General features: G+C 43.0%; 1 protein-coding gene across 1 annotated transcript in view; it reads left to right on the forward strand.

The window, feature by feature from the left end:
- LOC126100774 (poly [ADP-ribose] polymerase tankyrase-1-like) overlaps window positions 1-18,080 on the forward strand; it is an 88,801-nt gene extending 70,721 nt beyond the window's left edge. The window contains exons 3-4 of the mRNA XM_049911394.1: window positions 1,318-1,443; window positions 17,222-18,080. Coding sequence (XP_049767351.1) covers window positions 1,318-1,443; window positions 17,222-17,810 — 715 coding nt within the window. The 3' untranslated portion in view covers window positions 17,811-18,080. The remainder of the gene's footprint in view (window positions 1-1,317; window positions 1,444-17,221) is intronic.
- Window positions 18,081-27,529: the final 9,449 nt, after the last annotated feature.

Below are 27,529 nucleotides of genomic sequence, written 5' to 3' on the forward strand. Positions count from 1 at the left end.
GAACGCGTCGTCGGGAGGAGGTAATTTTAGCTAGACTCCGGATAGGGCACTGTCTTTTTAGCCATAGACATCTTTTAAGTGGTAATCCTCCTCCACTCTGTCCCCACTGCTCTCAGCCGTGGACGGTCAGACACCTTTTAATTGAATGCCCCTATTTTAATCCGTTACGCTCCCGTCTACAGCTATCGCCTGATCTATCGTCGATTTTAGCAGATGACACGCGCTCAGCCGACCGCGTTCTGCAGTTTATTAGTGACAGTGAAATGACGTCAGTCATTTGAAGTTTTTTTTTGGGGACACTCACCCCCTGTCTGTAGTGGATTTTTAAGCATTCTTTCTACTTTTAGTTTGTCCAATTTTATGAGTTTGTTCCCATTGCTGCTGGTTTTCAATTTCGGTTTTTTACTGTCTTAAGTCACGGGCTGGGCGCTAATGACCATAGAAGTTTTGCGCCCTAAAACCACAAAAAAAAGCATCTGCAAAAAGCCTCAGTGAACTTCCGATGTCATCCACCAGGTCATTTATGTATATTGTGAATAGCAACGGTCCTATGACACTCCCCTGCGGCACACCTGAAATCACTCTTACTTCGGAAGACTTCTCTCCATTGAGAATGACATGCTGCGTCCTGTTATCTAGGAACTCTTCAATCCAATCACACAATTGGTCTGATAGTCCATATGCTCTTACTTTGTTCATTAAACGACTGTGGGGAACTGTATCGAACGCCTTGCGGAAGTCAAGAAACACGGCATCTACCTGTGAACCCGTGTCTATGGCCCTGTGAGTCTCGTGGACGAATAGCGCGAGCTGGGTTTCACATGACCGTCTTTTTCGAAACCCATGCTGATTCCTACAGAGTAGATTTCTCGTCTCCAGAAAAGTCATTATACTCGACTTTGTTTACCTCAGTTGCCTTCACCACTCTGTTCGGAGGGTGCTTGTCGCCTCACTATCATGTGAACCTCCTACAGCCTGGTCCGTAACACACGAGCTACCACAAACATCTGATTAAAACAATACGACGATAAGTACATTCAAAGGTTATTGCTTTTGCAAATTCCGTGTGATTCTTGTTGTGTATTCTATTCTCATATTACTCAAGCAAAACCGAAGTCTTCCTATCTACGTTTCCTTTGTACTATCTTTTGTTGTTTGTTATGCTAAGCTACAGGTGTGAGGAACTCAGGAGAAGCAGTGTGTATACTGGTTAGATCGAGGGTAAGGTAATCATCGTAGCAGACCTACTATTGTCATTGGCAGTGTGTGTTCAGTTTGTGTGATGACGAACCCCCACACCCTGCCTCTCTGTCGTAGCGCGCCGGCCTCTGCAGACGGCATTGGGCCGCAGGGAGACCGCAGCCGCACCCCTGCCACTGCTGCGCCGCCCACGGCCAGCCGCACCGCTCCTCCGCCAGATGACTCTGCCGTCTCTCGCCTGCGGTGAGTTCCGCCACTACACACTACACACTGCGACTGTAGGGGCATCAACCAAGGGTTGGGTGCAAGGAAATTGAATAACGCTGTAGTGCATATTTGGTAGCACAGAGGCTATAGTTATCAAGAGAATTTATTCCTTTTATAAATTCTGGTGGCGAGTAGGCTTGGATGAAAGGGATCCCTTACATCCCCCTCTGGGTTCACAGATTGAGTTGTATTTAGTTCATGACTCAAGATATCGTTCACTGCAGTTATAAGGGAACGATCCAATAAAACAAAATCCTTTTTCATAGGTACTGAATATACTGATGCATTGGATGCAATTTCTTCTCTCAGTGATGATGGCTCTCTGATAATGAATCATTTAGCAAATAGTGTTGTGGATTGGCAAGACAGCCAACCCACTATAAGGAAGCCGAAAGGCACGCGTTTAAGCTCACGCAGGCTGGCTTGAGGTCTTGAACAGGACAAGGAAATGAGACTAGCAAATAACATACGTAGTTGCTGGAATACTTAACTTCAATCCATAATTGTTGAACATCGCTCTTGATGGTACATGTTTTACAGCATCAATAGCAACTGGTAATGGCGCCTTGCTAGGTCGTAGCAAATGAAGTAACTGAAGGCTATGCTAACTATCGTCTCGGCAAATGAGAGCGAAATTTGTCAGTGAACCATCGCTAGCAAAGTCGGCTGTACAACTGGGATGAGTGCTAGGAAGTCTCGCTAGACCTGCCGTGTGGCTGCGCACGGTCTGCAATCCCTGATAGTGGCGACACGCGGGTCCGACGTACACTAACGGACCGCGGCCGATTTAAAGGCTACCACCTAGCAAGTGTGCCGTCTGGCGGTGACACCATAAATAGGTGAGACAGAAGGTGCTGATGCGTTGAAACTCCTATACACTTCCGTTTTATGTCAATAAAAAATGTAGAAAATAATTCTTTGGTGATACTGAAACAGACATGTTGAAGGAATCGTAAGCAGGAAAAAGGAAACAAAAATAAAATGCAGCAGAATAAGGATATGGAGTGCTTAGATTCTGTGTATGTAGGTTTAAGTGACTTTTCCGAGACTACTGAGCCCTGAAAGCTTAAGCCCTGCTGGGCTTGGAATGCGTGTATCGCTCTCCTCAACAGACGACCACGCTTGGCTCAAACTTCCATTCTCTCTTCTATTGTGTTGGTGAATAATTTCGTAGCCTTTTTCCGTATGTTAATTAAACACAACACAACAGAGGCTTTAGTCATCACTAACCTGTTCTCCTTCACTACGTACGACAGTCTGTCAACACTGGAGCAACCTTTCGATCGCGTGGATATGACTCTAAGAACTCGTTGAGCCACATTCCGCGCGCATGTTCATCCAGCAAACAAGTTCCTTCAAGATTTCTCCATAGAGAGCGCAGAAGGTGAAAATCTGGGTGCGCGAGATCAGGTGCGTTTGACAGTCTAGCAAAAAGCGGGCTAGCGTCATCGTGGAGCGGTATCACTTTACACAGTCGTCCTGGCCGTTGCTCTCGGACTGCGTCTGCAAGACGTCTCAGTTGCTGACAATATATGTCAACAGTGGCGGTTACACCTCGGACAAGCAGTCCTAGTACACCACCCAAGTAATGATACAGGATAGGAATGGTCAGTGTTGTTCGCGAGCCAATGGATAACGGGCAAGCAGAGGTGCACATATGGCCAGCCACTGCGTTTTATGTTTTTGCCTTGGAACATGCAACAGAATCGTCTTGGGTGCACCTTCAAATCCGCTTCTATCAATTTCCTCAGTAGTGTTTCGCAAACAGAACGTTTTATTCTGTCCATGTATTCCAATTTCAGATCAGGACACACGTATGGAATACAATTCGTTTGGATTTATTAATGGCTTTCAGGAGCGAACCATGCAACCATCCTCAGACGACAACGAACAACACTAACCTGTTACATCTTATTAAACTGGATTTAACTCAATGATCGAATATAGGAAAAGAGAATTTCTTATCTTATAATACACTAAATATGTTATATTTCTTTTCCTATATTCTTATTTGACCCTCTGTTACAAAACTGTAGAGGGCTATACATTTCTGTGCCTTCTGTTGCTAGAAGGATCTTAATGTTTGTAGACAGAGAACCTCAGATACCGTAATTGTTTCTCAAATTCTTGATACCTTTCGTGGCACCTGAGGAAAATGTGATAACCACCTTCTTCACTTCCGCATTCACATGAAGATAATTTGACCATGTTCAGGTAGTAGAGATTTGGCGGAGTGTCCCATGACTGAAACAAAGTAGTGCCAATGTTACTATAAAGTGAGGTGACAAAGGTCATGGGATAGCGACATGCACATAAACAGATGGCGGTAGTATCACGAGTGTTGGGACAAGGGGCACTGCTCAATCTGCATTGTTCCCAGACGTAATGCGGAGAAGACGTCACCTAAGATGGCGTTGTGTGCACTTGGCAACAGTGCATGACGTCATCCAAAATGGCGGGAAGTTTGAATTTGCGTAGGATAGGGCCACGCCCCCCCCCCCCCCCCTCACCCAGAAAAAAGGCTGTAAGTTCAAATTCGAACAGGATAAATGCCACACCTCCGTTATCTCTACTAAGCAAAGAAAATGGCGTGAAGATAGGCCACTTGGTCTACCTCTACTAACCTAAGTCATCTGACCGCTACTTCCTCAGATGAACTGGCGCCAAGTTTGAATTTAGGCGGTAAACAAAAATCACTTGGGATTTCGCTGTTAATCTGAGAAAATGGCGTGAGAGAAAGTACACTTGTACGAACCTCAGTTGCCACCTCCTCCTAGGGATTCGTGGGGAAAAAATTACTTGCCTTTATTATGTAAACAATTTCATGCAGGTGTGTTGGCCACTGAGTCCAAAGCCCAACTAAGTACATTTCGCCGCCGCCAGAGGATGCAACCGTTATGTCAGGTGATGATGTAAGTACAATTATCCATGATGGCGGCAAACAGTGTGTTCACCATGACCGCTAGTACTGAGTACCACCAGCAGAGGACTCTGTCGTTAATTTTCGTAATGTTACTCAAGATGGTGAGTGTAAATGGCGGGAAAACGACTCCGGACACAAGTCTTTATTTTGCAGACAGTCTTTTTACCACGAGACTTAGAGTCCAACTGAACTAGTGCACATACTGCCACAAATGGTTCAAATGGCTCTGAGCACTATGGGGCTTAAAGTGTGAGGTCATAAGTCTCCTAGAACTTAGGTTAGTTAGGTTTAATTAGTTCTAAGGACATCACACACATCCATGTCCGAGGCAGGATTCGAACCTGCGACCGTAGCGGTCGCGCGCTTCCATACTGTATCGCCTAGAACCGCTCGACCACCCCGTCCCGCCATACTGCCACAAGAGGGTGCTTTCATCTCTCATGTGACATAAACCAAGATGATGCTCTGGAGGGGGAAAGTGGCTGCTGGGGAGAGTGAGGAAGGAGTGTACTCAATTTATTTTGGAACATTTTATTTAGGGATGGAGTATATTTATCACAGTGACACAAAGCACTCATCCTGATTTTACTTGGGACCACAAAACACAGACTGCAGACACGCAAACAACTCCCTAATTTACCCAAATAATTTCAGTACACAGTGGCAAAATGCTCCTAAATAAAGCAGTACACGGATGTGTAGGTATGCTCAGTACTCGTAAACTGCCCAAATAACGCATTTCACAGCCTACAGACCTGCTCACAAAATAATGCAATTACCGCATGCAAGCACCCTCCGCCACCCCCTGTCCAGTAGAGCGCACAGGCAGCCCCAACGAAGTGACCCTGCCGTCAGCCGTCAAACCACGCACAGCTGCCCTTAAGCATGAAGCAGCAACATCCATTTCATACTTGTTGTTTGAGAAATACCTATCGAAATACATGTTCACCTACATGCCTATGGTGGCACTCCAAACTGTGCCACGCGCAAATGCGATCGACGCCGTCGCAGAACGCAAGCCAGCGTGAGCCATCGCTCTCACACAGCTGCAGTCTCCGTTATACCGGTATCACTGAACTCAGGAGCAGTCCCCATAGTCCAGACACCTCAGGCCAGCATTGTTTTACCACTGATGATAGAATAACACAGGCTGCTCTACCCCATAGCAATTGTAACGGACCATGCGTGACGTGTTCAGCCATACATACCTGCCCCAGCATGGCTCACGCCGCCTCTCCCAGCGTAACACCTGTGTGTTATTCTTACGACACACGATCAAAGGCAGAGCCACGTGTGAAAGCACCCACGTGATTTACCAACTGACCTGCCTACACTGTGAAGCTTTCTATGTGGAATGACCAGAAACAAACTGTCCATTCGCATGAATGGACACAGGCAGACAGTGTTTGTTGGTAATGAGGATCACCCTGTGGCTAAACATGGCTTGGTGCACGGCCAGCACATCTTGGCACAGTGTTACACCGTCAGGGTTATCTGGATACTTCCCACTAACACCAACCAGTCAGAACTCCGGAGATGGGAACTTGCCCTTCAGTATATCCTCTCTTCTTGTTATCCGCCAGGCCTCAACCTCCACTAATTTCAAGTTTCCGCCGCTCATACCTCACCTGTATTTCAACAACATCTTTGCCTCTGGACTTCGGCCTTGACTGACATCTCTGCCCAAACTCTTTGCGTTTACAAATGTCTGCTTGTGACTGTATGTGCGGATGGCTATGGGTGTGTGTGCGCCTGTGTATACCTGTCCTTCCCCCCCCCCCCCCCCCCCTAAGGTAAGTCTTTCCGTTCCCGGGATTGGAATGACTCCCGGCCAAACTTTCAGGAAACATTCCTCACACACAAAGAAAGAAAATATGTTATGTGGACATGTGTCTGGAAACGCTTACTTTCCATGTTAGAGCTCATTTTATTACTTCTCTTCAAATCACATTAATCATGGAATGGAAACACAGCAACAGAACGTACCAGCGTGACTTCAAACACTTTGTTACAGGAAATGTTCAAAATGTCCCCCGTTAGCGAGGATACATGCATCTACCCTCCGTCGCATGGAATCCCTGATGCGTTTTTCGTTTTATGGTTCGATAAGATAGTTCATCGTAGAGAAATCTGGAAGAAGGGTGTATGTCATGCGCTTGAAATATATTTCTCACAATCGAGTATCAACGCTACATTCCATACGACTGATCTATCATAGGCCCGTTTTAAGTGCAGAACTTTGTAGCCTTAAGAGTGCGTGTGTTTATGTTCTCTCTCTTACCAATACCTTGCACGTACCGATCCTAGTTGAGAGCTTGGATGATTTACGTAAAAATGTCTCGAAATCCATCTGTCTGGAACTCAATCGACTATAAAAATGAATCGTTTCTTGTTTTTAACTATCTACTACTACATCACGGCCCTTCGAAATCTGTTACTATAAATACATAAGGACTGCTAAGCTCCACGACATGGTCGCATCTCGAGAAATCTCGTGCACTTGGATGGGTTAGGACCCGGAAAGCACAATTCATTCACGAGACATGGAGTGTAGAGGTTTTCTTCCTCTGATCGGTTGCAGATTAATTGGGTAACGGTGCTGCATGGTGGGCTGGTGAATGACAGTGTGACGATGGTCTTTCACTCTCTAACTTTACCCTAAGACAGCGAGAATGCTCTGTGACTTCCATTTTCAAAGAGATGGATCGTAAATTAAGTACTATGCTCGAGGTCTTAGAAATATGTAGAGCGCAGTCTGGTATATTTTGATTATTTGTGTGTTCGAGAATTAACAGTGAATGGGCGTACTGAGAAGTCATCTATCCATGTTCGCAATCATACTCGGGAAGTAGAGAAGGGGTGGTTTAGCTATGATACTGAAATTGGGGAAACATGCTGTCACATGATTGGCGGGTGTTGGAGTTAACAGTAAAATTGCTAAAATTGTTCCTGCTGTCAAATGTGTTGCTTAATATTACAGTACATCGGCGGTGTCCTTTCCATCCCATCTGTGCATTGGTGTGCTGTTGGTTACCACTTAATGATCGACTGACAAAGCTTGTTTGAGCTGGGAATGGGTTTTGTGGATGGGTGACAGCTTCTGGAGGTTGGTAGCAGCGAAACAGTGATCGTGTACACAAGTGCAAAATCAGGAATCACTCGAAATGGAACGCAAATCCATCATCTATTCCATCACTGTGACATATGAGTTCAAATTCAGAGGTTGTCAACAGCTTTCCGACATAGGTTTGGAGACACTCAACAATGCAGCCAAACTATTCTGGTTTCCTTATCTTGTAACTGTCTTTTATTTAAAATCATCCACTATATGTCGCGTGTTATGGTAGTTGGAGTAGCAAAATAATTTACACAGTGCGATGTCTTGTTTCGTGTGACAGGCCGTGGATCAGTACGTGTTAATGTCAGTTTAAAACCTGACACAGGTATCGAAATATCAGAAAAAAATTAAATGTATGATGTTGTACAAAATCGTGTTAGAAAACTGTTAGAAACAACTAAACAAGACCAGAGGGAGTGTCTCATTCAATCATTTGTCTAGGGTATAGGTGATCAAACTTGAAAGTGGTCTCTGCCGTGCCTGTATATTTATTAGGATCATGTCAGGCAGTAGCAGTAGCGGTTTGATGTGAGGGACTGGGTACGCCCCTTAGGAATGCTTGGAAGGCTGCACGCTACGCTATTCTGGGGAAGTATTGTGAAATCTATTTCTCCACGCTGGACGCATACCGCATTCTGCATCATTGCAACTGCATCAGCAACTTGGCGATTTCTAAATCGTCTGAGCTTTTATAGTTCGTAATTTTTTTTGTTGGGGGATAGAGAATAATATCATCATGTTTGGCTGATTGATTTGAATGGACATGGATCTGTAGTACTTGTATCCAGTTTGGGGACGTAGCACATTGCACGCATTTCCACTGAATGCTCAAAACACGGTCCTGTTTCAGTAACTCAGGTCTTTCTTTTTCTACATGGTGTGCAGAAGGTGTTGCATATGTCTTTCTCAAACTTCTGCTCATTTCCGACTTAAATTGGAGCAATCATGTGCAAGAAGCTGTAGAAATGAGTGTGGCTGTAAGATGTTTAGGGTGTGACTAAAACCAGAATGTAATTTTACTGTAGCAGATAGGTTTGATGAAGGTGGCTCCTTTAGAGATACGAGAGTGCCTGAAATATGATTAACTTATGGGTGTGAGCTTATGCATGTATGTGCTTGAATGGAAAGACATACGAAATGATGGAAATAATTTCTAACATACTCAAAGTTCATTGATTTTATCCTGAGGTTGCATTATAGGCTTACACATTCCTACAATCACCATCACGGTATTTGTCCGGGAGAAAGAGAACCACCTCATTCAGAGGTAATGTCTTACCACGATTTGTATAGCGCATATAGCTTTTAATGTGGATACCTGCGTGAACCTGTAGAACCAAGAGCGCTTGTGAGAGTAACATGCAGTAGTTGTTGGGATCAGGCTTTTTCTTTAACATCTGATTGGTTACGTCTCTCTTTCCATGACACAATGGTAGGACTCGCAAGAACCACCTAAGAGACAGGCACACACATCGTTTATTTTCGTTCAGTATGCCCTATAGTAGGGATGGTATGGATTTGACTTTGAATGCTGTGATAGCAAAGGGAAGAGTATTTACAGTCATAAGGAAGTTAAAGATATTACCAGAGCCACAGCAGTCAACAGGGTATATTTCCAATACTTCGCTCATCATTGAATGCCGTTCAATTGAGACGGCGATCGTAACATTTTATTTTAAGTACAATGATAGAAGATATATGTGACCAGGTTTCCGGAATGTTTCTGTGTATGCATTGACAGTGGTGGAAATGGTTCTCATTTCCCATTAACGACAGCAGCCGTCCGAATGCAGAGGCCTGTTGGCGTGTAGGAATGTATCGGAGTTAAGTTTGTCCTCGTCTAGACGACCGAATAGCGAACTAGTACTTAGTATGTCTTGGGCGGCATTTGTGATGAAGTGGAAATTTGGGAAGATTCGTAAACAGGTTCTGTTAGAGTAGGAATTTTCGTGCATACAAGCTGAGACATCCAGAAAGCGAAGGTTACGTGGGACACTATACAATGCCTGAGACGTCGAGTTTGTTCTCATGTTTTTTTAGAAAGCCATGCGACATAAGAATAACACTGGGAACATTGTTAGATGGCGAGCGGACACCCCGACATTCGGCCGGGAGACGTGGTGTGAGCCATGCTGGGGCAGGTACGTATGGCTGAACTCGTCATAGATGGTCCATTACAAGCACTAGGGGGAGAGCAGCCAGTGCTATTCTACCACCAGCGTAAAGGCAATGCTGGCCGGTCCGATCGTGTCATCTTCGGCGTCTAGGTGAATATGTATTTCGATAGGAATTTCTCAGGCCTAAAGTATGAAAGGGATGTCGCTGCCTCATGTGCAAGGGCTGCTGTGTGTGGTTTGATGGCTGACGCCCGAGTCACTTCGTTGGGGCTGTCTGTACAGTAAACTGGACAGGGGGTGCGGAGGGTGCTTGAGTGTGCCGATTACATTATTTTGTGAACAGGTCTGTAGGCTGTACTATGCGTTATTTGGGCAGTTTACGAGTACTGAGCGTGTCTACACGTCTGTGTACTGCATTATTTAGGATCAGTTTGCCATTGTGTACTAAAATTATTTCGGAAAATTAGGAGTTGTTTGGGCATCTGCATACTGTGTATTTTGACCCCAACCAAATCAGCATTTCATATAAGTGTGATAAATATACTCCATCTGTACGAGGTGCATTCAAGTTCTAAGGCCTCCGATTTTTTTTCTCCAGACCGGAAAGAGATAGAAACATACGCATTGTTTTAAAATGAGGCCGCGTTGATTGTCAATACGTCCCAGAGATGGCAGCACCCTACGGCAGATGGAATTTTACCGCCAGCGGCGAGAATGAGAACTGTTTTAAATACTTCAAATGGCGACGTTTTCCTTACTTGAAGAGCGTGCAATCATTCGTTTTCTGAATTTGCGTGGTGTGAAACCAATTGAAATTCATCGACAGTTGAAGGAGACATGTGGTGATGGGGTTATGGATGTGTCGAAAGTGAGTTCATGGGTGCAACAGTTTAATGAAGGCAGAATATCGTGTGACAACAACCCGAAACCACCTCAGGCTCGCACAAGCCAGTCTGACGACATGATCGAGAAAGTGGAGAGAATTGTTTTTTGGGATCGCCGAATGACTGTTGAACAAATCGCCTCAAGAGGTGGCATTTCTGTGGGCTCTGTGCACACAATCCTGCATGACGACCTGAAAATGCGAAAAGTGTCATCCAGGTGGGTGCCGCGAATGCTTATGGACGACCACATGGCTGCCCGTGACACATGTTGCCAAGCAATGTTGACGCACGACGACAGCATGAATGGGAATTTTTTTTCGTCGCTTGTGACAATGGATGAGACGTGGATGCCATTTTTCAATCGAGAAACAAAGCGCCAGTCAGCTCAATGGAAGTGCACAGATTCACCGCCACCAAAACAATTTCGGGTAACTGCCAGTGCTGAAAAAATGGTGTCCATGATCTGGGAGAGCGAGGGCGTAATCCTTACCCGTTGCATTCCAAAGGGCACTACGGTAACAGATGCATCCTACGAAAATGTTTTGAAGAACAAATTCCTTCCTGCACTGCAACAAAAACGTCTGGGAAGGGCTGCCCGTGTGCTGTTTCACCAAGACAACGCACCCGCACATCGAGCTAACGTTACGCAGCAGTTTCTTCGTGATAACTTTGAAGTGATCCCTCATGCTCCCTACTCACCTGACCTGGCTCCTAGTGACTTGGCTTTTTCCAACAATGAAAGACACACTACGTGGCCGCACATTCACCAGTCGTGCTGCTATTGCCTCAGCGATTTTCCAGTGGTCGAAACAGACTCCTAAAGAAGCCTTCGCCGCTGCCATGGAATCATGCCGTCAGCGTTGTGAAAAATGTGTACGTCTGCAGGGCGATTGCGTCGAGAAGTAACGCCAGTTTCATCGATTTTGGGTGAGTAGTTAATTAGAAAAAAATCGGAGGCCTTAGAACTCGAATGCACCTTTGTAAATAAAACGTTCCAAAATAGAGTGCACTCCTTCCTTACTCTCCCCAGCAGGACAGCACTCTGAGTTGTCATCGCGCCATTCCCCCCCCCCCCTCTTCAGATCACCATCTTGGATTGTCACATGAGGGATGATAGCAACCTCTGGTGGCAGTATTGTGCACTAGGCCAGTTGGAGTATAGATCTTGTGTAGGAAAGACTGTCTGCAAAATAAAGACTTGTATCCAGAGTCGTTTTCCCGCCATTTACCCCCGCTATCTTGGCTTACGTCACGAAACAGATGACAGCGTCTTCTGCTGGTGGTACTGAGTACTAGACCTCGTGGTGAACAGTTTGCCGCCATCATGCATAACTGTACTTGCGTCATCACCTGACATCACGGTAGCATCCTCCGGCGGCGACGAAATGTACCAAGTCAATTGGGTCCTGACCCAGTGGCGAACACACCTACATGAAATAGTTTAAATAATAAAGACTTTCTATCCCACGAATCCTTAGGAGGAGATGGCGACTGAGGTTAGTACAAGTGTACTTTCTTTCACGCCATGTTCTCAGATTAAGAGTGAAATCCCAAGTGATCTTTGTGTAGCGCCAAAATTCAAACTTGGTGCCAGTTCATAGGAGGAAGTGGTGGTCGGATGACTTACATTAGTTGAGGTAGACCAAGTTGTATATCTTAGAGTGATTTTTTCCGTAGTAGAGATAATGGAGGTGCCATGCATTATCCTGTTGGAATTTGAAATTACAGCAATTTTTTTGGGGAAGGGGGGCGTGGCACTTTCTCGGCGTCTTGAATGACGTTATGGCTGCTATCTTGGATGACATCATGCACTGTTGCAAGTCTACATGACTACATCTTGGATGACATCATCGCTGCCATCTTGAATACATCTAGCAACAATGCAGAGTGACCTCATGCCCCACTTGTCCCAATACTATCACGTACACAAGGTATAAAAGGGCAGTGCATTGGTGAAGCTGTTATTTGTACTCAGGTGATTCATGTGGAAAAGTTTCCGACGTGATTATGGTTGCACGAGGCGAATTAACAGACTTTGAATGCGGAAGGGTCTTTGGAGCTAGACAAATAGGACATTAGTTTTCGGAAATCCAGTATTTCGACATCCATAGTGTCAAGAGAATGCGAAGAATGCCAGATATCTCTCACCAGAGACCACACTGTGACCGATGCCCTTTCTTAAAGTTAGAGAGCAGAGGCGTTTGCTTAGAGTTGTAAATGCTAACAGACAAGGAACGTTACCTGAAATAACTTCAGAAATGTTGGACGTACTACGAACCTATCTGTTACGACACTGCGGCGAAATTTGACATTAATGCACTATGACAGCAGACGACCTACGTGTGTGGCTCTGGCAACAGCGCGGCATCGCCTGCAATGCCTCTCCTGGTCTTGCGACCATATCGGTTGGACCCTAAACGACTGAAAATGCGGGAACTGGTCAGATGAGTCCCGATATCAGTTGGTAAGAGGTGATGGTAGGATTAGAGTGATGTGCAGGCCCAACGAAGCCATGGATACAGATTGTCATTAAGGCACTGTACAAGCTGGTGGTGGCTACTTAATGGTGTGAGCTGTATTTACATGGACTGAACTAGGGTCTCTGATCCTACTGAACCGGTCATTGGCGGGAAATGGTTATTTCCGGCTACTGGGAGACCATCTGCAGCCATTCATGGACTTCATGTTCTCTGAAAACGATGGAATTTGTGTTTATGCTATTGTGCCATGTCACTGTTCTTCTGACCTATCACGAACAGTTGTGGCCCATTCTGGAGTATTAGAGCATCCTACACGAGTCCCATATATAATTTATGAGACATAGATGCCAGTTCGTTCACAACATTCTATACCGGCAACACTTTTTGCTGTTACTGACGGCCGTGGAGGCAGCATTGTTCAATATTTGTGCAGGAGCCTTTCAACGACCTGTTGAGACCTTGCCACGTCGAGCTGCTGCCCTGTGCTGGGCAAAAGGACACAATATTAGGAGGTATCCCACATCTTTTGACACCTCAATGCAAAGTTTCTACTGCATCTACCATTTTGGTACTTAGTACATGATGGGAGATTAGCTACCACTTTCTTCAATGTCACAAACTGTTGTAGATTTTCACTCTTATCTGGCACTAACTATAATTCTAATGCTGTGAAGAACATTGTCAGCTGGCACTTTATTGTATTTCGATGCAGCGGTGTAAAGAGCTTTCCTGACGAGCTTGCCTACTTTTTCATTTATCTTTATTCTATTGTACATCTTGAGCCATAATATTATGGTCCTCCTATTTCTTAACTGCGCTGCATAGGTGTGTGTGTGTGTGTGTGTGTGTGTGTGTGTGTGTGTGTGTGTGTGTGTGTGTGTGTGTGTGTGTGTGTGTGTTTTTCCTTAGAGAAAGTTAGTTTAAGTTCGTGTGTGTTACATTAAGAAGTGTAAGGCGAGGGACCTATGACCTCAATAGTTTGATCCTATAGGAAATTTTCCAATTTCTTATTTATGCAGGAAATCACCTGCGTTGCTTCTACAATTCGTTATACTAGATAATTTTCGGTACATTGGCGTAGTAGCATTTTAACAGCAACATTACTGAACGTTAGTCTGATAGAATTGATTTCTTTCTTCTTGTACTTCCCTTGCGTATTTAAATCCGTCTTAAATCGCTTTGAGTTCTTCAGGGAGTGTGGACCCAACTTCAGGGAGCTTGAATTTGCCTCAGCGATTAGCCTTGCCATCTACAAATGCACTTTCTGCCCCCTCTGTTTATTTCGACCCATCCTCGCAGATCAGTCATGAGGATCGTCCAAATGCTAGTTTGCTAGCTAAAACCTTATCACTCAGTGTATCTTGGCTGAAACGAATGTGCGTCTTGATATTCAGCTTCAGTAAGGTGTGAGAGTATGGCGTGCTAAAGCATCTTGAATTTTGCGAAGTGGCCACGTATTTGCAGAAGGAGGAGCATCGAAGTAAAATTCTTCTGACGATAGTAGTTCCTTCTCTATTCAATACATGCCTACATAGCACTTTCATCTCTGTTACCAAATTTTCAGTTAACATGTAAAAAAGTTCCAGGAGGAATCTGATGAAGAATTTAACAGTGACGAAATATTAGACCTGCGCCGGAAGTACATTTACTTCCATTAGCCATGAGTTAGTTGGAGTCGATTTAGATGCTCTGATACCTTCACGGTAACACACAGTTTTTGTAATCTATTCTGAACTGTAACAGATGCATCCATAATCCCAGTAAGGTATTATTTGTGCAGTATATATGCTAATGATTATCCTTGAGTGTGCTTCTCAACAAGCTTCTGTCACCGCGCGAGGTATTTTCCTGGCACCTTCGGGACCAGGAATATGAAGCCCTAGTCTTAGAAGTCTTGTTTCGTTAAATCTACGTCTCAATATACGCACACAGCCATTCATTGAACACTATAACAGTTTATGCATCTGCTGCTGACACACAGGAAAACTATTGATACGAGTATATATTAACCATCTGCATCCTGCGCTTCATTGAAGCACTGAATGTTGGTCTGATGTAAAAAGACTAAACTAATATCGAGCCTTCTGATAATCTTTAGCTCTCTCTCCTTGGTCCTACTGTTTCATAGTGTTTTGTATAATCTGGGTTCTATCGGAACACAATCGCTATAGCTTGTGAATGAATGACTGCGGGATGTGGTGATTCTTCAACCCATTTATCAATAGCGGCATAATAGAACTATAATCGGTTGTCGTATCTGTGTACACTGCTATCAAATACTTGATTGTCACGCAACGCAACTGGGATATTCGTGGTAATGATACCAGTGTTTCAGTTAGGCCATTACACTTTCTAAAACTGGTTTGTCCAAGGACAGTGCTTTTCGATTCTTAATCTACCTTTCTGCCCTATCATTTTGCTATCGTGTATTAACGAGACATAGGAACGGATGAAGGAAGTCTATAATGGAGAGCACTGAGGCATTTTATGTATTTGTAAGATCTGAGCAGTCTTCATTTCTGGGACTTAGATTTGGTTGGTATGTGCAATAAACGAATTCATCCCTTCTCCATCATGGGTTGTATGAATCAGTCACTCGTTCCTGGCCTCATATTCCTTCTGCACACTACTGCTCGAGACTTTTCCTACAGGGAGACATTCCCATTTAGAAGATGTTCTGTATGACGCTTTACCGTCATTACACTTTTTCCTGATCTGATCCGCTTGGGGTCAAGGTGCATAAAATGTTTTCAAAAAAGATTTTAGATATTGCCTGTAGTTATCCCACTGCTGTATTAATGCATCTTACTCTCTAGATTCCAAATGATAGTCATGGAGCATTGAGTAGGTAAGCTATTACATAAATGTGGCCTTTTTTATTTTTGTATAGATGGTGCACTCTCGCTTCGATGTGATTAAAGTATAGAAAATTCTGCTCTGCGGCTTATCGTTTGTAGGTTTCTATAGATTCTCTCCCCTTGTTAGCGGCTGTTTCATGTTCTTTGTCCCAACAGACTGGGAGAGGCCCAGAAGGGCGTGTTTTCTAGGGCTGTCTCTCCCGCTATTATGTACTAGGATATCATAATCCACATACAGACCCTCTCTTTAAGGTCTTTAATCTTCTCCGTCAACATTTACCCATATTCTGTCCACTCCGCTTATCTTATATTGCATTTGTGAGCTATTCTATCTCACTTGCAAGTGTAATAGTAAGAATTTGTTGCTCAGTTGCTTTAGACTACAAAGAATATGCTACATTTTATTCATGATGACATAGAACGCAGGTAGGTGGTATGTTCCTATGGGACCTATATGCTTGAGGTCATCGGCTCTAGGTTGAAACACTACTTAATCTAACTGAAACTAACTTATGCCAATGACAACACACAAAACCGTGCCTGATGGGGACTCGAAACTCGGACAACATGGAACGCAATTCAGAGAGTCATAATGTAGGTATTGTGAATTAAAATCATTGTAATGAGGCTGTCACACACGAAGGACATGAGGTGTTCATCAGTAAATACATGAGCAATGTCAGGACTAGTTTTAAGGACCTCTACTACAGATAGTAATCCAACCAAGCACATCAATCATAAATTTACTTCCAAAAACTGCAGGATTTTCTGTTGCCTTCAGACACATTACAGCTACAAGAAATTAAGAGTATGTTTGTTTTTGTACATGTGTGAGTGTGTGTAAGGGGGAGGTTTGGTGGTGTGGTTCTGTGTATGTGTGTACATGAATGTATGTGAACATGGGAGTGGATGAGACTGCTTGTGGATATGCTTGTTACCATACAAACACTCTTCTAAGTAAGTTTGTACATGTGTATATGCCAACAGATATGTTTGTGTGTATGGATAAAGAAGTAATCTACAGCTATTCCTGTAACTGAAGTATTTCGATTAAATTGTTCCCTGTTAAGCATTAGCTGACTCTGTTGATGAGGATGTTTTGACAAATTTGCAAATAAAAGAAATGCTATGACAGGAAATTTAAATACCTGAGGACATGACTATGTTTGAGTGCCACGTTTGGGTGTATTAAAAAGGGGGTTGCAGCACGTAGAGGACTATTATACTACAATCTGTTTCAGTGGTGAAAATTGCAGATTAGTTAGTGGTCAGATCTGCTTTTTGGAACTGGTGTAATATCAGGTTCCTCGGCTGTATTCTTAATCAGAAGTACGTATTTGGCGAAAAATGAGACAATTTGCCCTTCTTGCACAGGAGCCTGCCTGAGAAGGAGAAGAACAGCAGACTGATTAAGGCAGCGAAGGAGGATGCAGTCACCGAGCTGCAGACGCTGCTGGCAGCTGGTGCGGACGTGGGAGCTAGGGATGAGGACGAGCGCAGGTACACCGCCCTGCACTGGGCAGCAGAGAAGGGACATGAGAAGGCAGTGAAGTGCCTGGTGGAGGGTGGAGCAGACGTGGACGCCAGGAGCAGCGGCTGGCAGGAGACGCCCCTGCACAAGGCTGCATGTAATGGCCACGAGGCTGTGGTGCGGCTTCTGCTGGAGGCAGGGGCGGAGGCTGATGCCAGGAACAAAACGCAGAGCACGCCCTTGCTTGTGGCTGCATATCATGGCCACGTGGCTGTGGTGCGTCTGCTGCTGGCGAACACTCCTTACCACAACGCCAGGGATCAGTGGGGACGAACGCCGCTGCACAATGCGGCTCTGCGCGAACACGCAGAGGCGGCTTCGGCTCTGCTAGATGCTGGGGCCGACCGCTGGGCCAGGAATAACGAGGGAAAAACCCCACTGGACCTCGCCAAGCAGAACAACCACCAGCAGCTGATAGACATGCTAAGGTGAAGGTAGCCGTCTGACAGACACCCTTGGAGTAAAACGAAAAGAACTCCATTCCATGAGTTTTCTTCATTATTAAAATATAGACTGTGATAAATCTAAACTTGCAGTTATTCACTGTTTCTGTACTCCCACACTCAAGGATAATGTTGTGCCTCGGCAGACTTTTTTGGCCACTTCTAGTGAACGCTTCAGAAGATGTATAGTACGTAATATTATTCTAATTTCAAATCTTGGAACACGTCTTTGATTTTTGCTGTATTTTTCTGAAATTATAAAAAAGTGCAAGATTAAACTTCTCTCAAATGTGAAAACATTGTTTCAATACGGTCATGAACCTAGGAACAAATAGTAGACTCAAATTCAAAAATACACTGTTGAAGAAATTTTCTCAACTGCATCAATATACCTGTTACATTATTGCTTTACTACAACCAATAATTAGTAAATTGAATGAAATTAAGAATAAGTTTTACAATAAGACTGTTAAAAATTAAAAACCTGTTGAATTAGGAGCTATTGGCAACTAACACAACGTTCAGTTCTCAATACAGGTGAAACTGTTAACAGATTAAAGACACTCAGTTATTAAAGATACTCAGTTTATTTGCAAATACCACGTGCTTCATCCTAGAACGCTTTCTTTGCACCACTGATAGGGCGTGGCTTAACTGCTGACACATTCTGTAAAAACTGTTACGAATATATACAATTTTCTTTGCAATAAAACACTCTAACTGAAGAATTAACAATATATTCGAAGTAGGCTCAATTTCCTATGCAGTATTTAAATATGTAGAACACAAAATGTTTGCAAATGCTGCACAGTTCATTCCCTCATCTCTAAAAACAAAACATTAGAAAACGGAACAAACTGGTTACTACATTGGTTCATCTGATTCTAAAATTGATTTTTGGTCGGTAGTTATCTCGAGTGACTCGTGTTTTCCTGAGGACATTATCCAGTAGGATCAACACATCCCTTACTTGTAAGTATGAAAATATAATCATAACAAAAGTGACAATGAGAAATATCTAAGACGTCAAGCTGAAAACTAATTCTCGAGAAATTTTTATTCTGTTTTCTAGATTCATTGATGTGTTACATGTCATGCACGCTACTCAGCCGACTTTTACACTCTGCTCACACAAGCTACTGCTCGCCGCAACTAAACTGTAGCATGTGATAAGGCTTGGTGTAGCGTAACTATCTCAGGATACTGAGAGACTCTCAGAAAACTGTCCACTCGTGGACCGTCCTCTCCTGCTCAACAATGCTATATCACACAAGAGCACTGCATCCCTGCAACTGTCCAATACCTCGACTTCACTGTCTCTGACCATCCTCCATACATTTCCGACTCGGCCCCATCCTGCTTCCATGTGTGTCCAAAATTTAAGGAACGCCTTTGAGGACTTCACTTTGACAATGATATCAATGGAAAGGTGCAGGTTGTGGCTTTGTCAGCAAACATTCTGTAGTGGCAGTATCAAGAAACTACCTTCTCGATGTCAGAAATCTGTTCTTCTCCAGAGTGACTATGTTGCAAAGTAAATTTCCATACGTGAAGAATAAAGATGTGCAGTGGTAATAAAATTTGCTGTATTTAAAGGCTGTAAGAGTTTTCAAATACAAAGAAATTTGGAGGTATTTTTCCATCACATCCTTTTAAAAACTAAACCTATGAGATTTAAGCTTCCTTTTGTGAAAACAAAACACCAGTTACTCCAGCATCTGATCACAGAAAAGTAATTGACAGGGTCGCGGTCTGTGCCAAGTGAAACTATTGCAGATTTCACAAACTGGTTTAGAGCGACGAAGACCTGTACAATAACTAATTGAAGTATTCGTCTCCAAGAACTGCGCAATGTTAACTGTTGGTCTCCTTTAAGTTTGTTGTACATCTCACGTCTAGAGACACTAACTGAAGTAAAAAATAGATGTCTTACTTTTTCTTAGATATACTGCCCGCAAGTCATATTAAACAGTAAGCATTCCTAATGCACATTTCTTTGTACAACTGTTAATGTTTATTTAATTCAGTGAATCTTAGGACAAAGATAAACAGCCACTGTCCATATCGAAGGATTTACTTGACGGTTAAAAAAATGCACTAAAGCCGGTCCCACTATCACTGCTGTTCTCACAGAATGACAGTGTAATTGTGTTCCTTACTTCATAGTGATTTACCCATCTAGCATCAGGAAAGAACTTGTCTGACGACTAGCTAGAACACAGTTTTCGACTTCCAATAAAATGATCCTTACCGGACATTCACGATTATTCCCGTTTAAATAGTCTTCGATCACAGTGTTGTTCAAGAAACTACATGTCCGAGCATTTTCCTAGTGGTTTAGAGAGCAACTGTCTTCCGCATGCAGCGCCCATGTCTTGCTAGCTGAGTCAAAGTGCGGCACTGAACATTGCTGCTGCCCTCGCATGACCAGGTACTTATTAACCGAACGCTTTCTATTGGTCAAACGGAATAAGTATTTGTTTAACGGTTGACCATTGTGCATATAACTGTCTGTAGTGTTTTATGTTGTAATTCTTCTTTTTACAGAGCTATGATCTCATGACGAGGTATTGAAACACTTCAAGAAACTAACTCGCGAAAAGACTTTCCACAATGCATTAAGTGTCAGTTACGAATGGTCATTTTCCATATAGATGGAAGTATTTATCTATCAAGTGAAGACAATTTGAGACTTGCGTCCAATTTTGGTCTATGGGGAACCTAGACAAATTTTGAACAGCAGTGTTTGAAGGATGAAAGTGTAGATATTATCTGCCTGGGCTCTTTTATGAAGCTCTATTCACGTAGTGTATCTGATGCACTAACTGATAACAGCATTGTGTACATGCATATAAATCCTTAAAATACTTACAGTTCCTAGATAAATCTCTCAGATACACTCCTCATTCAGGGCACTGCCATACTCTTGCACATTCGTGTGCATTGAAAATTGATGTTCACATTAGCTATGCTGCTAAGGTGTTGTCTTAAGGCATTCTGGTTAGTACAAGCTGTCCCTTAGACCATCTGACAATAAGTATAGCTACAACACTTCTGCTATAAATATACAGCGGTATATTACGGTGCCAGGAAAGTTCACTTTAAGAAAAGTGAAAGTTTAGAGAATTACATCCATTTACTTATTTTGAAAAACCGCTGGTGTTATGAACTTGTAAATAGAACGGTGGGCAATTATTATTCGATAGCATCTGGTAAATACATCACAATGTTAATAAGTGGACACGAAAACTGTAGTATAGATTTTTAATATTAGTTATGGAAGGAGGAAAATGAAACTTACTTAATTCGAAAGGTACTTTGCCATAGGTGTGCACAAAGAAAAACCCGTGTGTGTATGTAGTTAAGAGTGGTTTCGGGAAGTAGATGCTCTCATATTCGCAACTGAGGTGATAACTTCACTATCATGCATTGAATTCCAATACGTGATCTACAAATGAAGTGCTACCAACTACTGCCCTGTGTGCTGATCATCTGCTATGGTAGAAAAGGCCTACGAAAATAACAATGTATCGTGAAATCTAATTCTAGTGACCTTCATATTTACGCGGTTCGTCTGCAGTAACACACACATACCCGATAGCTACAGTTCGACAGCTGCCAATATTATTATTATGATGATGATGATGATGATGATCACAGTGGAAATCAATAGATCGCTGTAACAAAGTCTGTAAATTACGTTGTATACTGGCGTAGTTATTTCGCTTATTTTTCTGCAAGAATAACACTCTGGTCATTTGCCGCCATTACCAGAAAATCTGAAGTTCCTAATTTTTAATTTCATTATTTTGACTATCACTTGCAGCTTCCCTTATTACACGGACACCATATTTGTTTTAGGCTATGCCTAGAAGAAAAACACTAACTGGTCAGAGCAAAAGACGCAGAGCGAAACAGACGGAGTTTTTGCGTCGAGAAAGTAATAGGAATGTGGACATTGAAACGATGTTTTATGGAATGATACATTTAAATGTCCACTGAAGGGAATGCCACACAATTCTGCCAGTAACAATTGTGGTTTGATCAATTTACAATGCGGATTTTGTAATGGAAAACGTTTCACAGCAGAGGGTACTATACTCGATACAAGGGCATACAAAATGTGTTGTCGTAAGGGAAGAGTTAATTTGCCCACGTTAACACACAATTTTTTTTCAAGGCACTTTATCGAGGACGCACTTCACATGAATCAAGAATTCAAGAGAAATCAATTAATTATTTCATTACAGCAGTACTGAGACCTAAATTTCGGACACAGATTTACGTGGAGTGCATCACTTTTTTTTACCATTGATGAGGTACAATGACTACCACATATGGTCGTTCATCACGTTATGAACAGTTATACAGGGTGGGACAAACAAAAGTGGCCCGGACGAGTTGGTACTACAGGACGTGCATGTAGACTTACAACCACACCCTGTGATATCCACACTTCGTGTAGGCCCGTCTCGTGATCCACACTTGTTCAGAGCATAGTGCGGGCTGTGTCAGTGTGAGTGGAGCGTTGAAAAGAGGATGATGGTTCTCACAGTGCAGCACTATGAAAACTGCAGGACAACGAGGTCGAAATGATGTGGTCAGTTGTGTGCTGAGAAGTTTAATGGTGACAAAGTGCCAGCAGAATGTGCAAAGCAACGCTTAGTCCTAAAATGGGACTCCAGTTTTGTGAGTCGTCGTTCACATAGAATGGCTGGGATATGGATCTGTTCTTTATGCCTGATGGAGACTGATTTTACCTGAGTGATTACGTCGACTCTCAGGTTCTGGGCAGGGAAGAATCCACGTATCGTCCAGAAAACACGTTGCATGATCCGAAGGTTGGTATTCGGTGTGCAGTGTCTGCGCACTGAATTATTGGTCGAGCAGCTGCCCATACCGTCGGCCGATGCTTGGAGCACATCTGCACAACCTCCACGCCTGGTAGACTTATTAGCAGAGACCAGTCTGATTGCGGCCTTAGCTGGCCACGGAGGTCACGTGATCTGTACTGACAAAGTGAAAAAAACATTTCTAAACGTGCCAGGTCGCCAGAAAATGCTTCAGTCCTACAAAATCAACCCGACGTCTGTTGTAAGAGGCCGAAATGTCAAGTCAATCCTGCTGACGTATACTCCACCTCGACATGCACATGTATCCATAGCGAGTGTTTCTTCGTGCATTAAAATCAGCAGAAGCTCCTGAGCGCCTCCAGTTTTGTGAGTCGTCGTTCACATAGAATGGCTGGGATATGGATCTGTTCTTTATGCCTGATGGAGACTGATTTTACCTGAGTGATTACGTCGACTCTCAGGTTCTGGGCAGGGAAGAATCCACGTATTGTCCAGAAAACACGTTGCATGATCCGAAGGTTGGTATTCGGTGTGCAGTGTCTGCGCACTGAATTATTGGTCGAGCAGCTGCCCATACCGTCGGCCGATGCTTGGAGCACATCTGCACAACCTCCACGCCTGGTAGACTTATTAGCAGAGACCAGTCTGATTGCGGCCTTAGCTGGCCACGGAGGTCACGTGATCTGTCAGTGTGAGATTACTTTGTGTGGGGGCGGCCTTAAGTCGTAGATGTATCGCAACAATCCTCACTGTCTTCATGAACTGCAGAAGAACATCTCGGACGAGACTGCAACAATTCCAGAACTCCAGCCTCCATCCGCCTTCAGCATCTTGCTGGCGAGGCCTCAGAAGCGCCAAGAGATGAATGGTCACTTTCAACATCTGCTAAAGTCATGTTAGTACTGCATTTCCTTTTCTTTGTTGTTTCTTTGTACCCCGAGACTCTGTTCCCCCGCCACTTTTATTTGCGTCTCCTTGTATTTTTACATCTAGACTGCTGTTCGCATTAAACTGAATGAACAACCAAATCGATGTAATGCATGAAATTGCTATTGAATTAGGACAGATGTTCTTTAACTGCTGCGAAAGACAGTTGCAAAATCGAAAATGAAAACAGAAAAATGTATGGGTTCATTACGGTTAATAAAAATTGTGACCTCCAGCATTAGAACGATACTGTATTTCTTTCGAATGGTGGCTCACAATTAATCGAGGTAAAAAAATGAACACATTAACCTGAACTTTTTTTATTGAAAAAAAAAAAGACAATAACATAGTGTCTAACATTACAAAACTTCGCAGTATTAAAATTGTAATTGTGAGTAATGGAGTCATTGCCCTCTGTAATATATTTTGCCAATATTTCGTATATATTTTCTTTTGAATGTACTTTCTCATGGAAATTACACGCAATGTCTAAAAAACAATTTGTAATATCATGTAGTAAAAACGCTGGTTTAGTCACGGCGATTTGCTACCTTGGACAGTCAAAGAGTTTATCTGAAGTAGGGAACATTGTCGTGCACAGTGCAGTTGAGTCTGGCGCTGGCTGTTGTGCAGTGGAGTCTGACAGGAGCGCGCAGGCGTAGTGGTTGCTAGCGGCATGTAGCGCGAGAAACTGGAAGAACTGCACGTTATGGCCAGGCATAATTGCAGCGTTAACTAGGCACAGTGCAAACGTCACCAAGAGGAATTAATATGAAAGAGGAACACTTTGGGCTCGCAATTGAAGATTCCTGGAAAAACACGCTAATTCTCAAATCAAAAATATAACTTTTGTCATTAGTTGCTGGGTACGGGAACTATCAAAGTTGACATCGGTCTCACCTCTAAATAGCCTAATGTGACTTTCAGGGGTGAGACTAATTTTAGTTTTGAGTGTTCCCGTATCTAGAAATGGATGACAACACTTAATATTGTTTATTGCAAAGTGACGTCAAGAAGAATCTGTTGCCACGATGATTACCTTTCGCAGCACCAGCAGCCACTCACTGAAATAAGATCAGACCAACTATAAAATTTTATCTTGTGACTAATTACCAACTTATCGTTAATAGTGTGCCAGAAGTGCACAAATCTCAAAAATTGTCAATTAAGGCCCTATCCTGCCATTATAAACTGAAACCTAGTGCCGATGTTGGTACTAAAAAGATTTTCAAAATTAAATTAGCTCATGAATTTTAGTGTGTTTCTGAGAGTGAAAGTTATCAAAACTTAGAAAATAATTGAGACTAATATTTAAAGATAATGGACTTTGTTGTTCAGTGAACTATTTACTTTTTAATAATCACCAAATGTTATTACAGGTTTTTAAAGTGATTTTAGTGAGTTCTTATAGATAATTGTAGATCATAATGTTAAATTTCTTTGTGTAATAAATAATTTCTGCTCTCACTACCAAACTATGTACAGTGTTATGCAAAAGTTAATTAGTAGTTACTTAATGAAAGTTACTAGCTAGTTGCTTAACAGAAAAAATTTATTTAAGAAAAATTACAATGGTAAAAATATTAACAGTAACATTATGATAGGCTGTGCGAAGCTATTTATTATGCAACTGAGTCCCAAACAATTAGCAGCCAAGTGCATGTGCTTGGCGCAATTTGCTTTACTTATTTCAGGATTAGATTTATTTCGTGTCGCTAACTGTGATTTTGAACCTGAGCTCGAGTCAGTGTTATTGTGCCATTCCCGCCTGACTCGCTTGCATTAATTATTACGTAAATAGTTTTCCATGTTTAACAACTGAACGATATTGTTTGCCGGCCGGTGTGGCCGAGCGGTTCTAGGCGCTTCAGTCTGGAACCGCGTGACCGCTACGGTCGCAGGTTCGAATGCTGCCTCGGGCATGGATGTGTGTGATGTCCTTAGTTAAGTTAGGTTTAAGTAGTTCTAAGTTCTAGGAGACTGATGACCTCAGATGCTGCGACCCATAGTGCTCAGAGCCATTTGAACTACTGGTGAACGATATTGATCACTCAGATAGTCAGGTGGCGAAAGTTTTCTACAAACATCGCAGTCTAAACTAAAAAAAGAAATTTGACTTAATTACCTGAAAAAAAATGTGTGTGAATCCCTAAGGGACCACACTGCTTAGGTCATCGGCCCCTGTACTTACTCACTACTTAAACTAACTTGAAGTAACTTGCACTAAGAACATCACACAAACACATACCCGAGGGAGGACTCGAACCCCTGGCGGGAGTGGCCGCGCAGCCCGTGAAACGGCGCCTCAAACCACACGGTTCATTATCTGAAATTTTAATGAATACTTCGCAGTTTTTATCATTTGTCAATAGTCTTTTGATCGTTATTGCATAGAAGTAATCGTGAAATAATGGTTTGGTTATAACTGATTTTATTTTCTTTAATTTACTTTGTTCTTTGGAAGAGATGTTTGCTCCCAGACAAAGTTCAATTATCTCTAAGTGTTGATTTGTTATAACGTTACAAACATCTCAGCTTTAGATTCCTCACTGGATCCGTTATCATATTCAGTTTGTTTTTAATGGACACACTGGGTGCTGTGCTGATTTGTTCCGTAGTACATCAAATGTGTCCACTGTAAGACAGACTAGGAATAAAGCTGGTCGCCATTTGCGTACTATCGCCCTACAGTTAGAGATGATCTCTTGTATCATTCACAAAGATCATTTTTGCAATGCGTTATTGACATTGATGTACGTATTGTTCGGAACCTTAAAGCTCAACCAAAATCAGAAATTTAAAAGGCAAAATTTTAAACAGTTCCTTAATTAGGCTGAAGGCCCAAAGTGTCTGACACTTTAAGAGCAAAACAACTTTAATTCAAACTTGGCTGAAGATCCAACACTTAAGACTCAATAACATTAATGTTAAAAATGCCAAAGGCTTAATATAACACAGTTCTTAAATTCGGCTGAAGGCCCAAACCATATGATGCCTTAAGGGCAAAACAATCTTAATCTAACAATCGACTAGAAGCGACAAAGGATAAAAAAGAACAAACAAGAAAAGGCAGTACATCCAAGGGCGCTCAGAAGTTCCGAGGGTCGACGTGGAATTCCAACACTAACGCTCCCTTGGGTGAGAGAGGCAGTCGGCCTAACAATTGTCAATCCGACGACAACCCAACCGACACACAGTCAACGGCCCCCCTGACACGCTAACCTCCGCTTCAACCGACCAGCACACACCAGAGAGTTCAATGGAACAACGTTGAAGGTATTGGCGCTCACAACTAATTATACATTGAGCTGTCAAACTACACACCGTGCTGGACAGCGACAACGGGATGAGGAAACTAAACTACCTAACTGGAACATTAATGGCAACAAGACAGAAGATTCCGCTTCAAATAACCAAGTACAGTTAAACTCCACCGGAGGGTGGCTAAAATTTGCCAACTTGAAAACACGTTGTTGTTCGTGGGAATATCCCAATAGCCGACAACGAATTCCAAACGACACAATGTGAACATTCGTGACTTGCTGGCACATTAAGTCAAAACTAAACTTTCATGTCTATGGTTGGTGAGCCACGAACCTCGTAGTAATGGAGCAGCACCACACACTCAGACACTGCGTAGAGGTCGCCAGTGGGCCCGGCCAAGCCACGCGACGTGCAGATCTCCTCGCTGCTCCACGCCAACTGACCAACTGACCACTCACAGCGCAGCTGGAAACTATAAGCATCAGGCCAAAGGCAGTCCAAGGTGTGGGTATCGATACACACCGCTGCTGCCACTCACGGAAAGAGGATAACATAATCGTGATAACTATGGGAGACTAAACACAGAATAGCAATCAAGGTTTAATTCAAAGCGTAGCATGAGCCAGCCACAACCCAACCTTCATTTATGTCTTTCATTCTCTCA

The sequence above is a fragment of the Schistocerca cancellata genome, chromosome 9 (genome assembly GCF_023864275.1).
Source record: "Schistocerca cancellata isolate TAMUIC-IGC-003103 chromosome 9, iqSchCanc2.1, whole genome shotgun sequence".
Taxonomy (NCBI): Eukaryota; Metazoa; Arthropoda; class Insecta; order Orthoptera; family Acrididae; genus Schistocerca; species Schistocerca cancellata.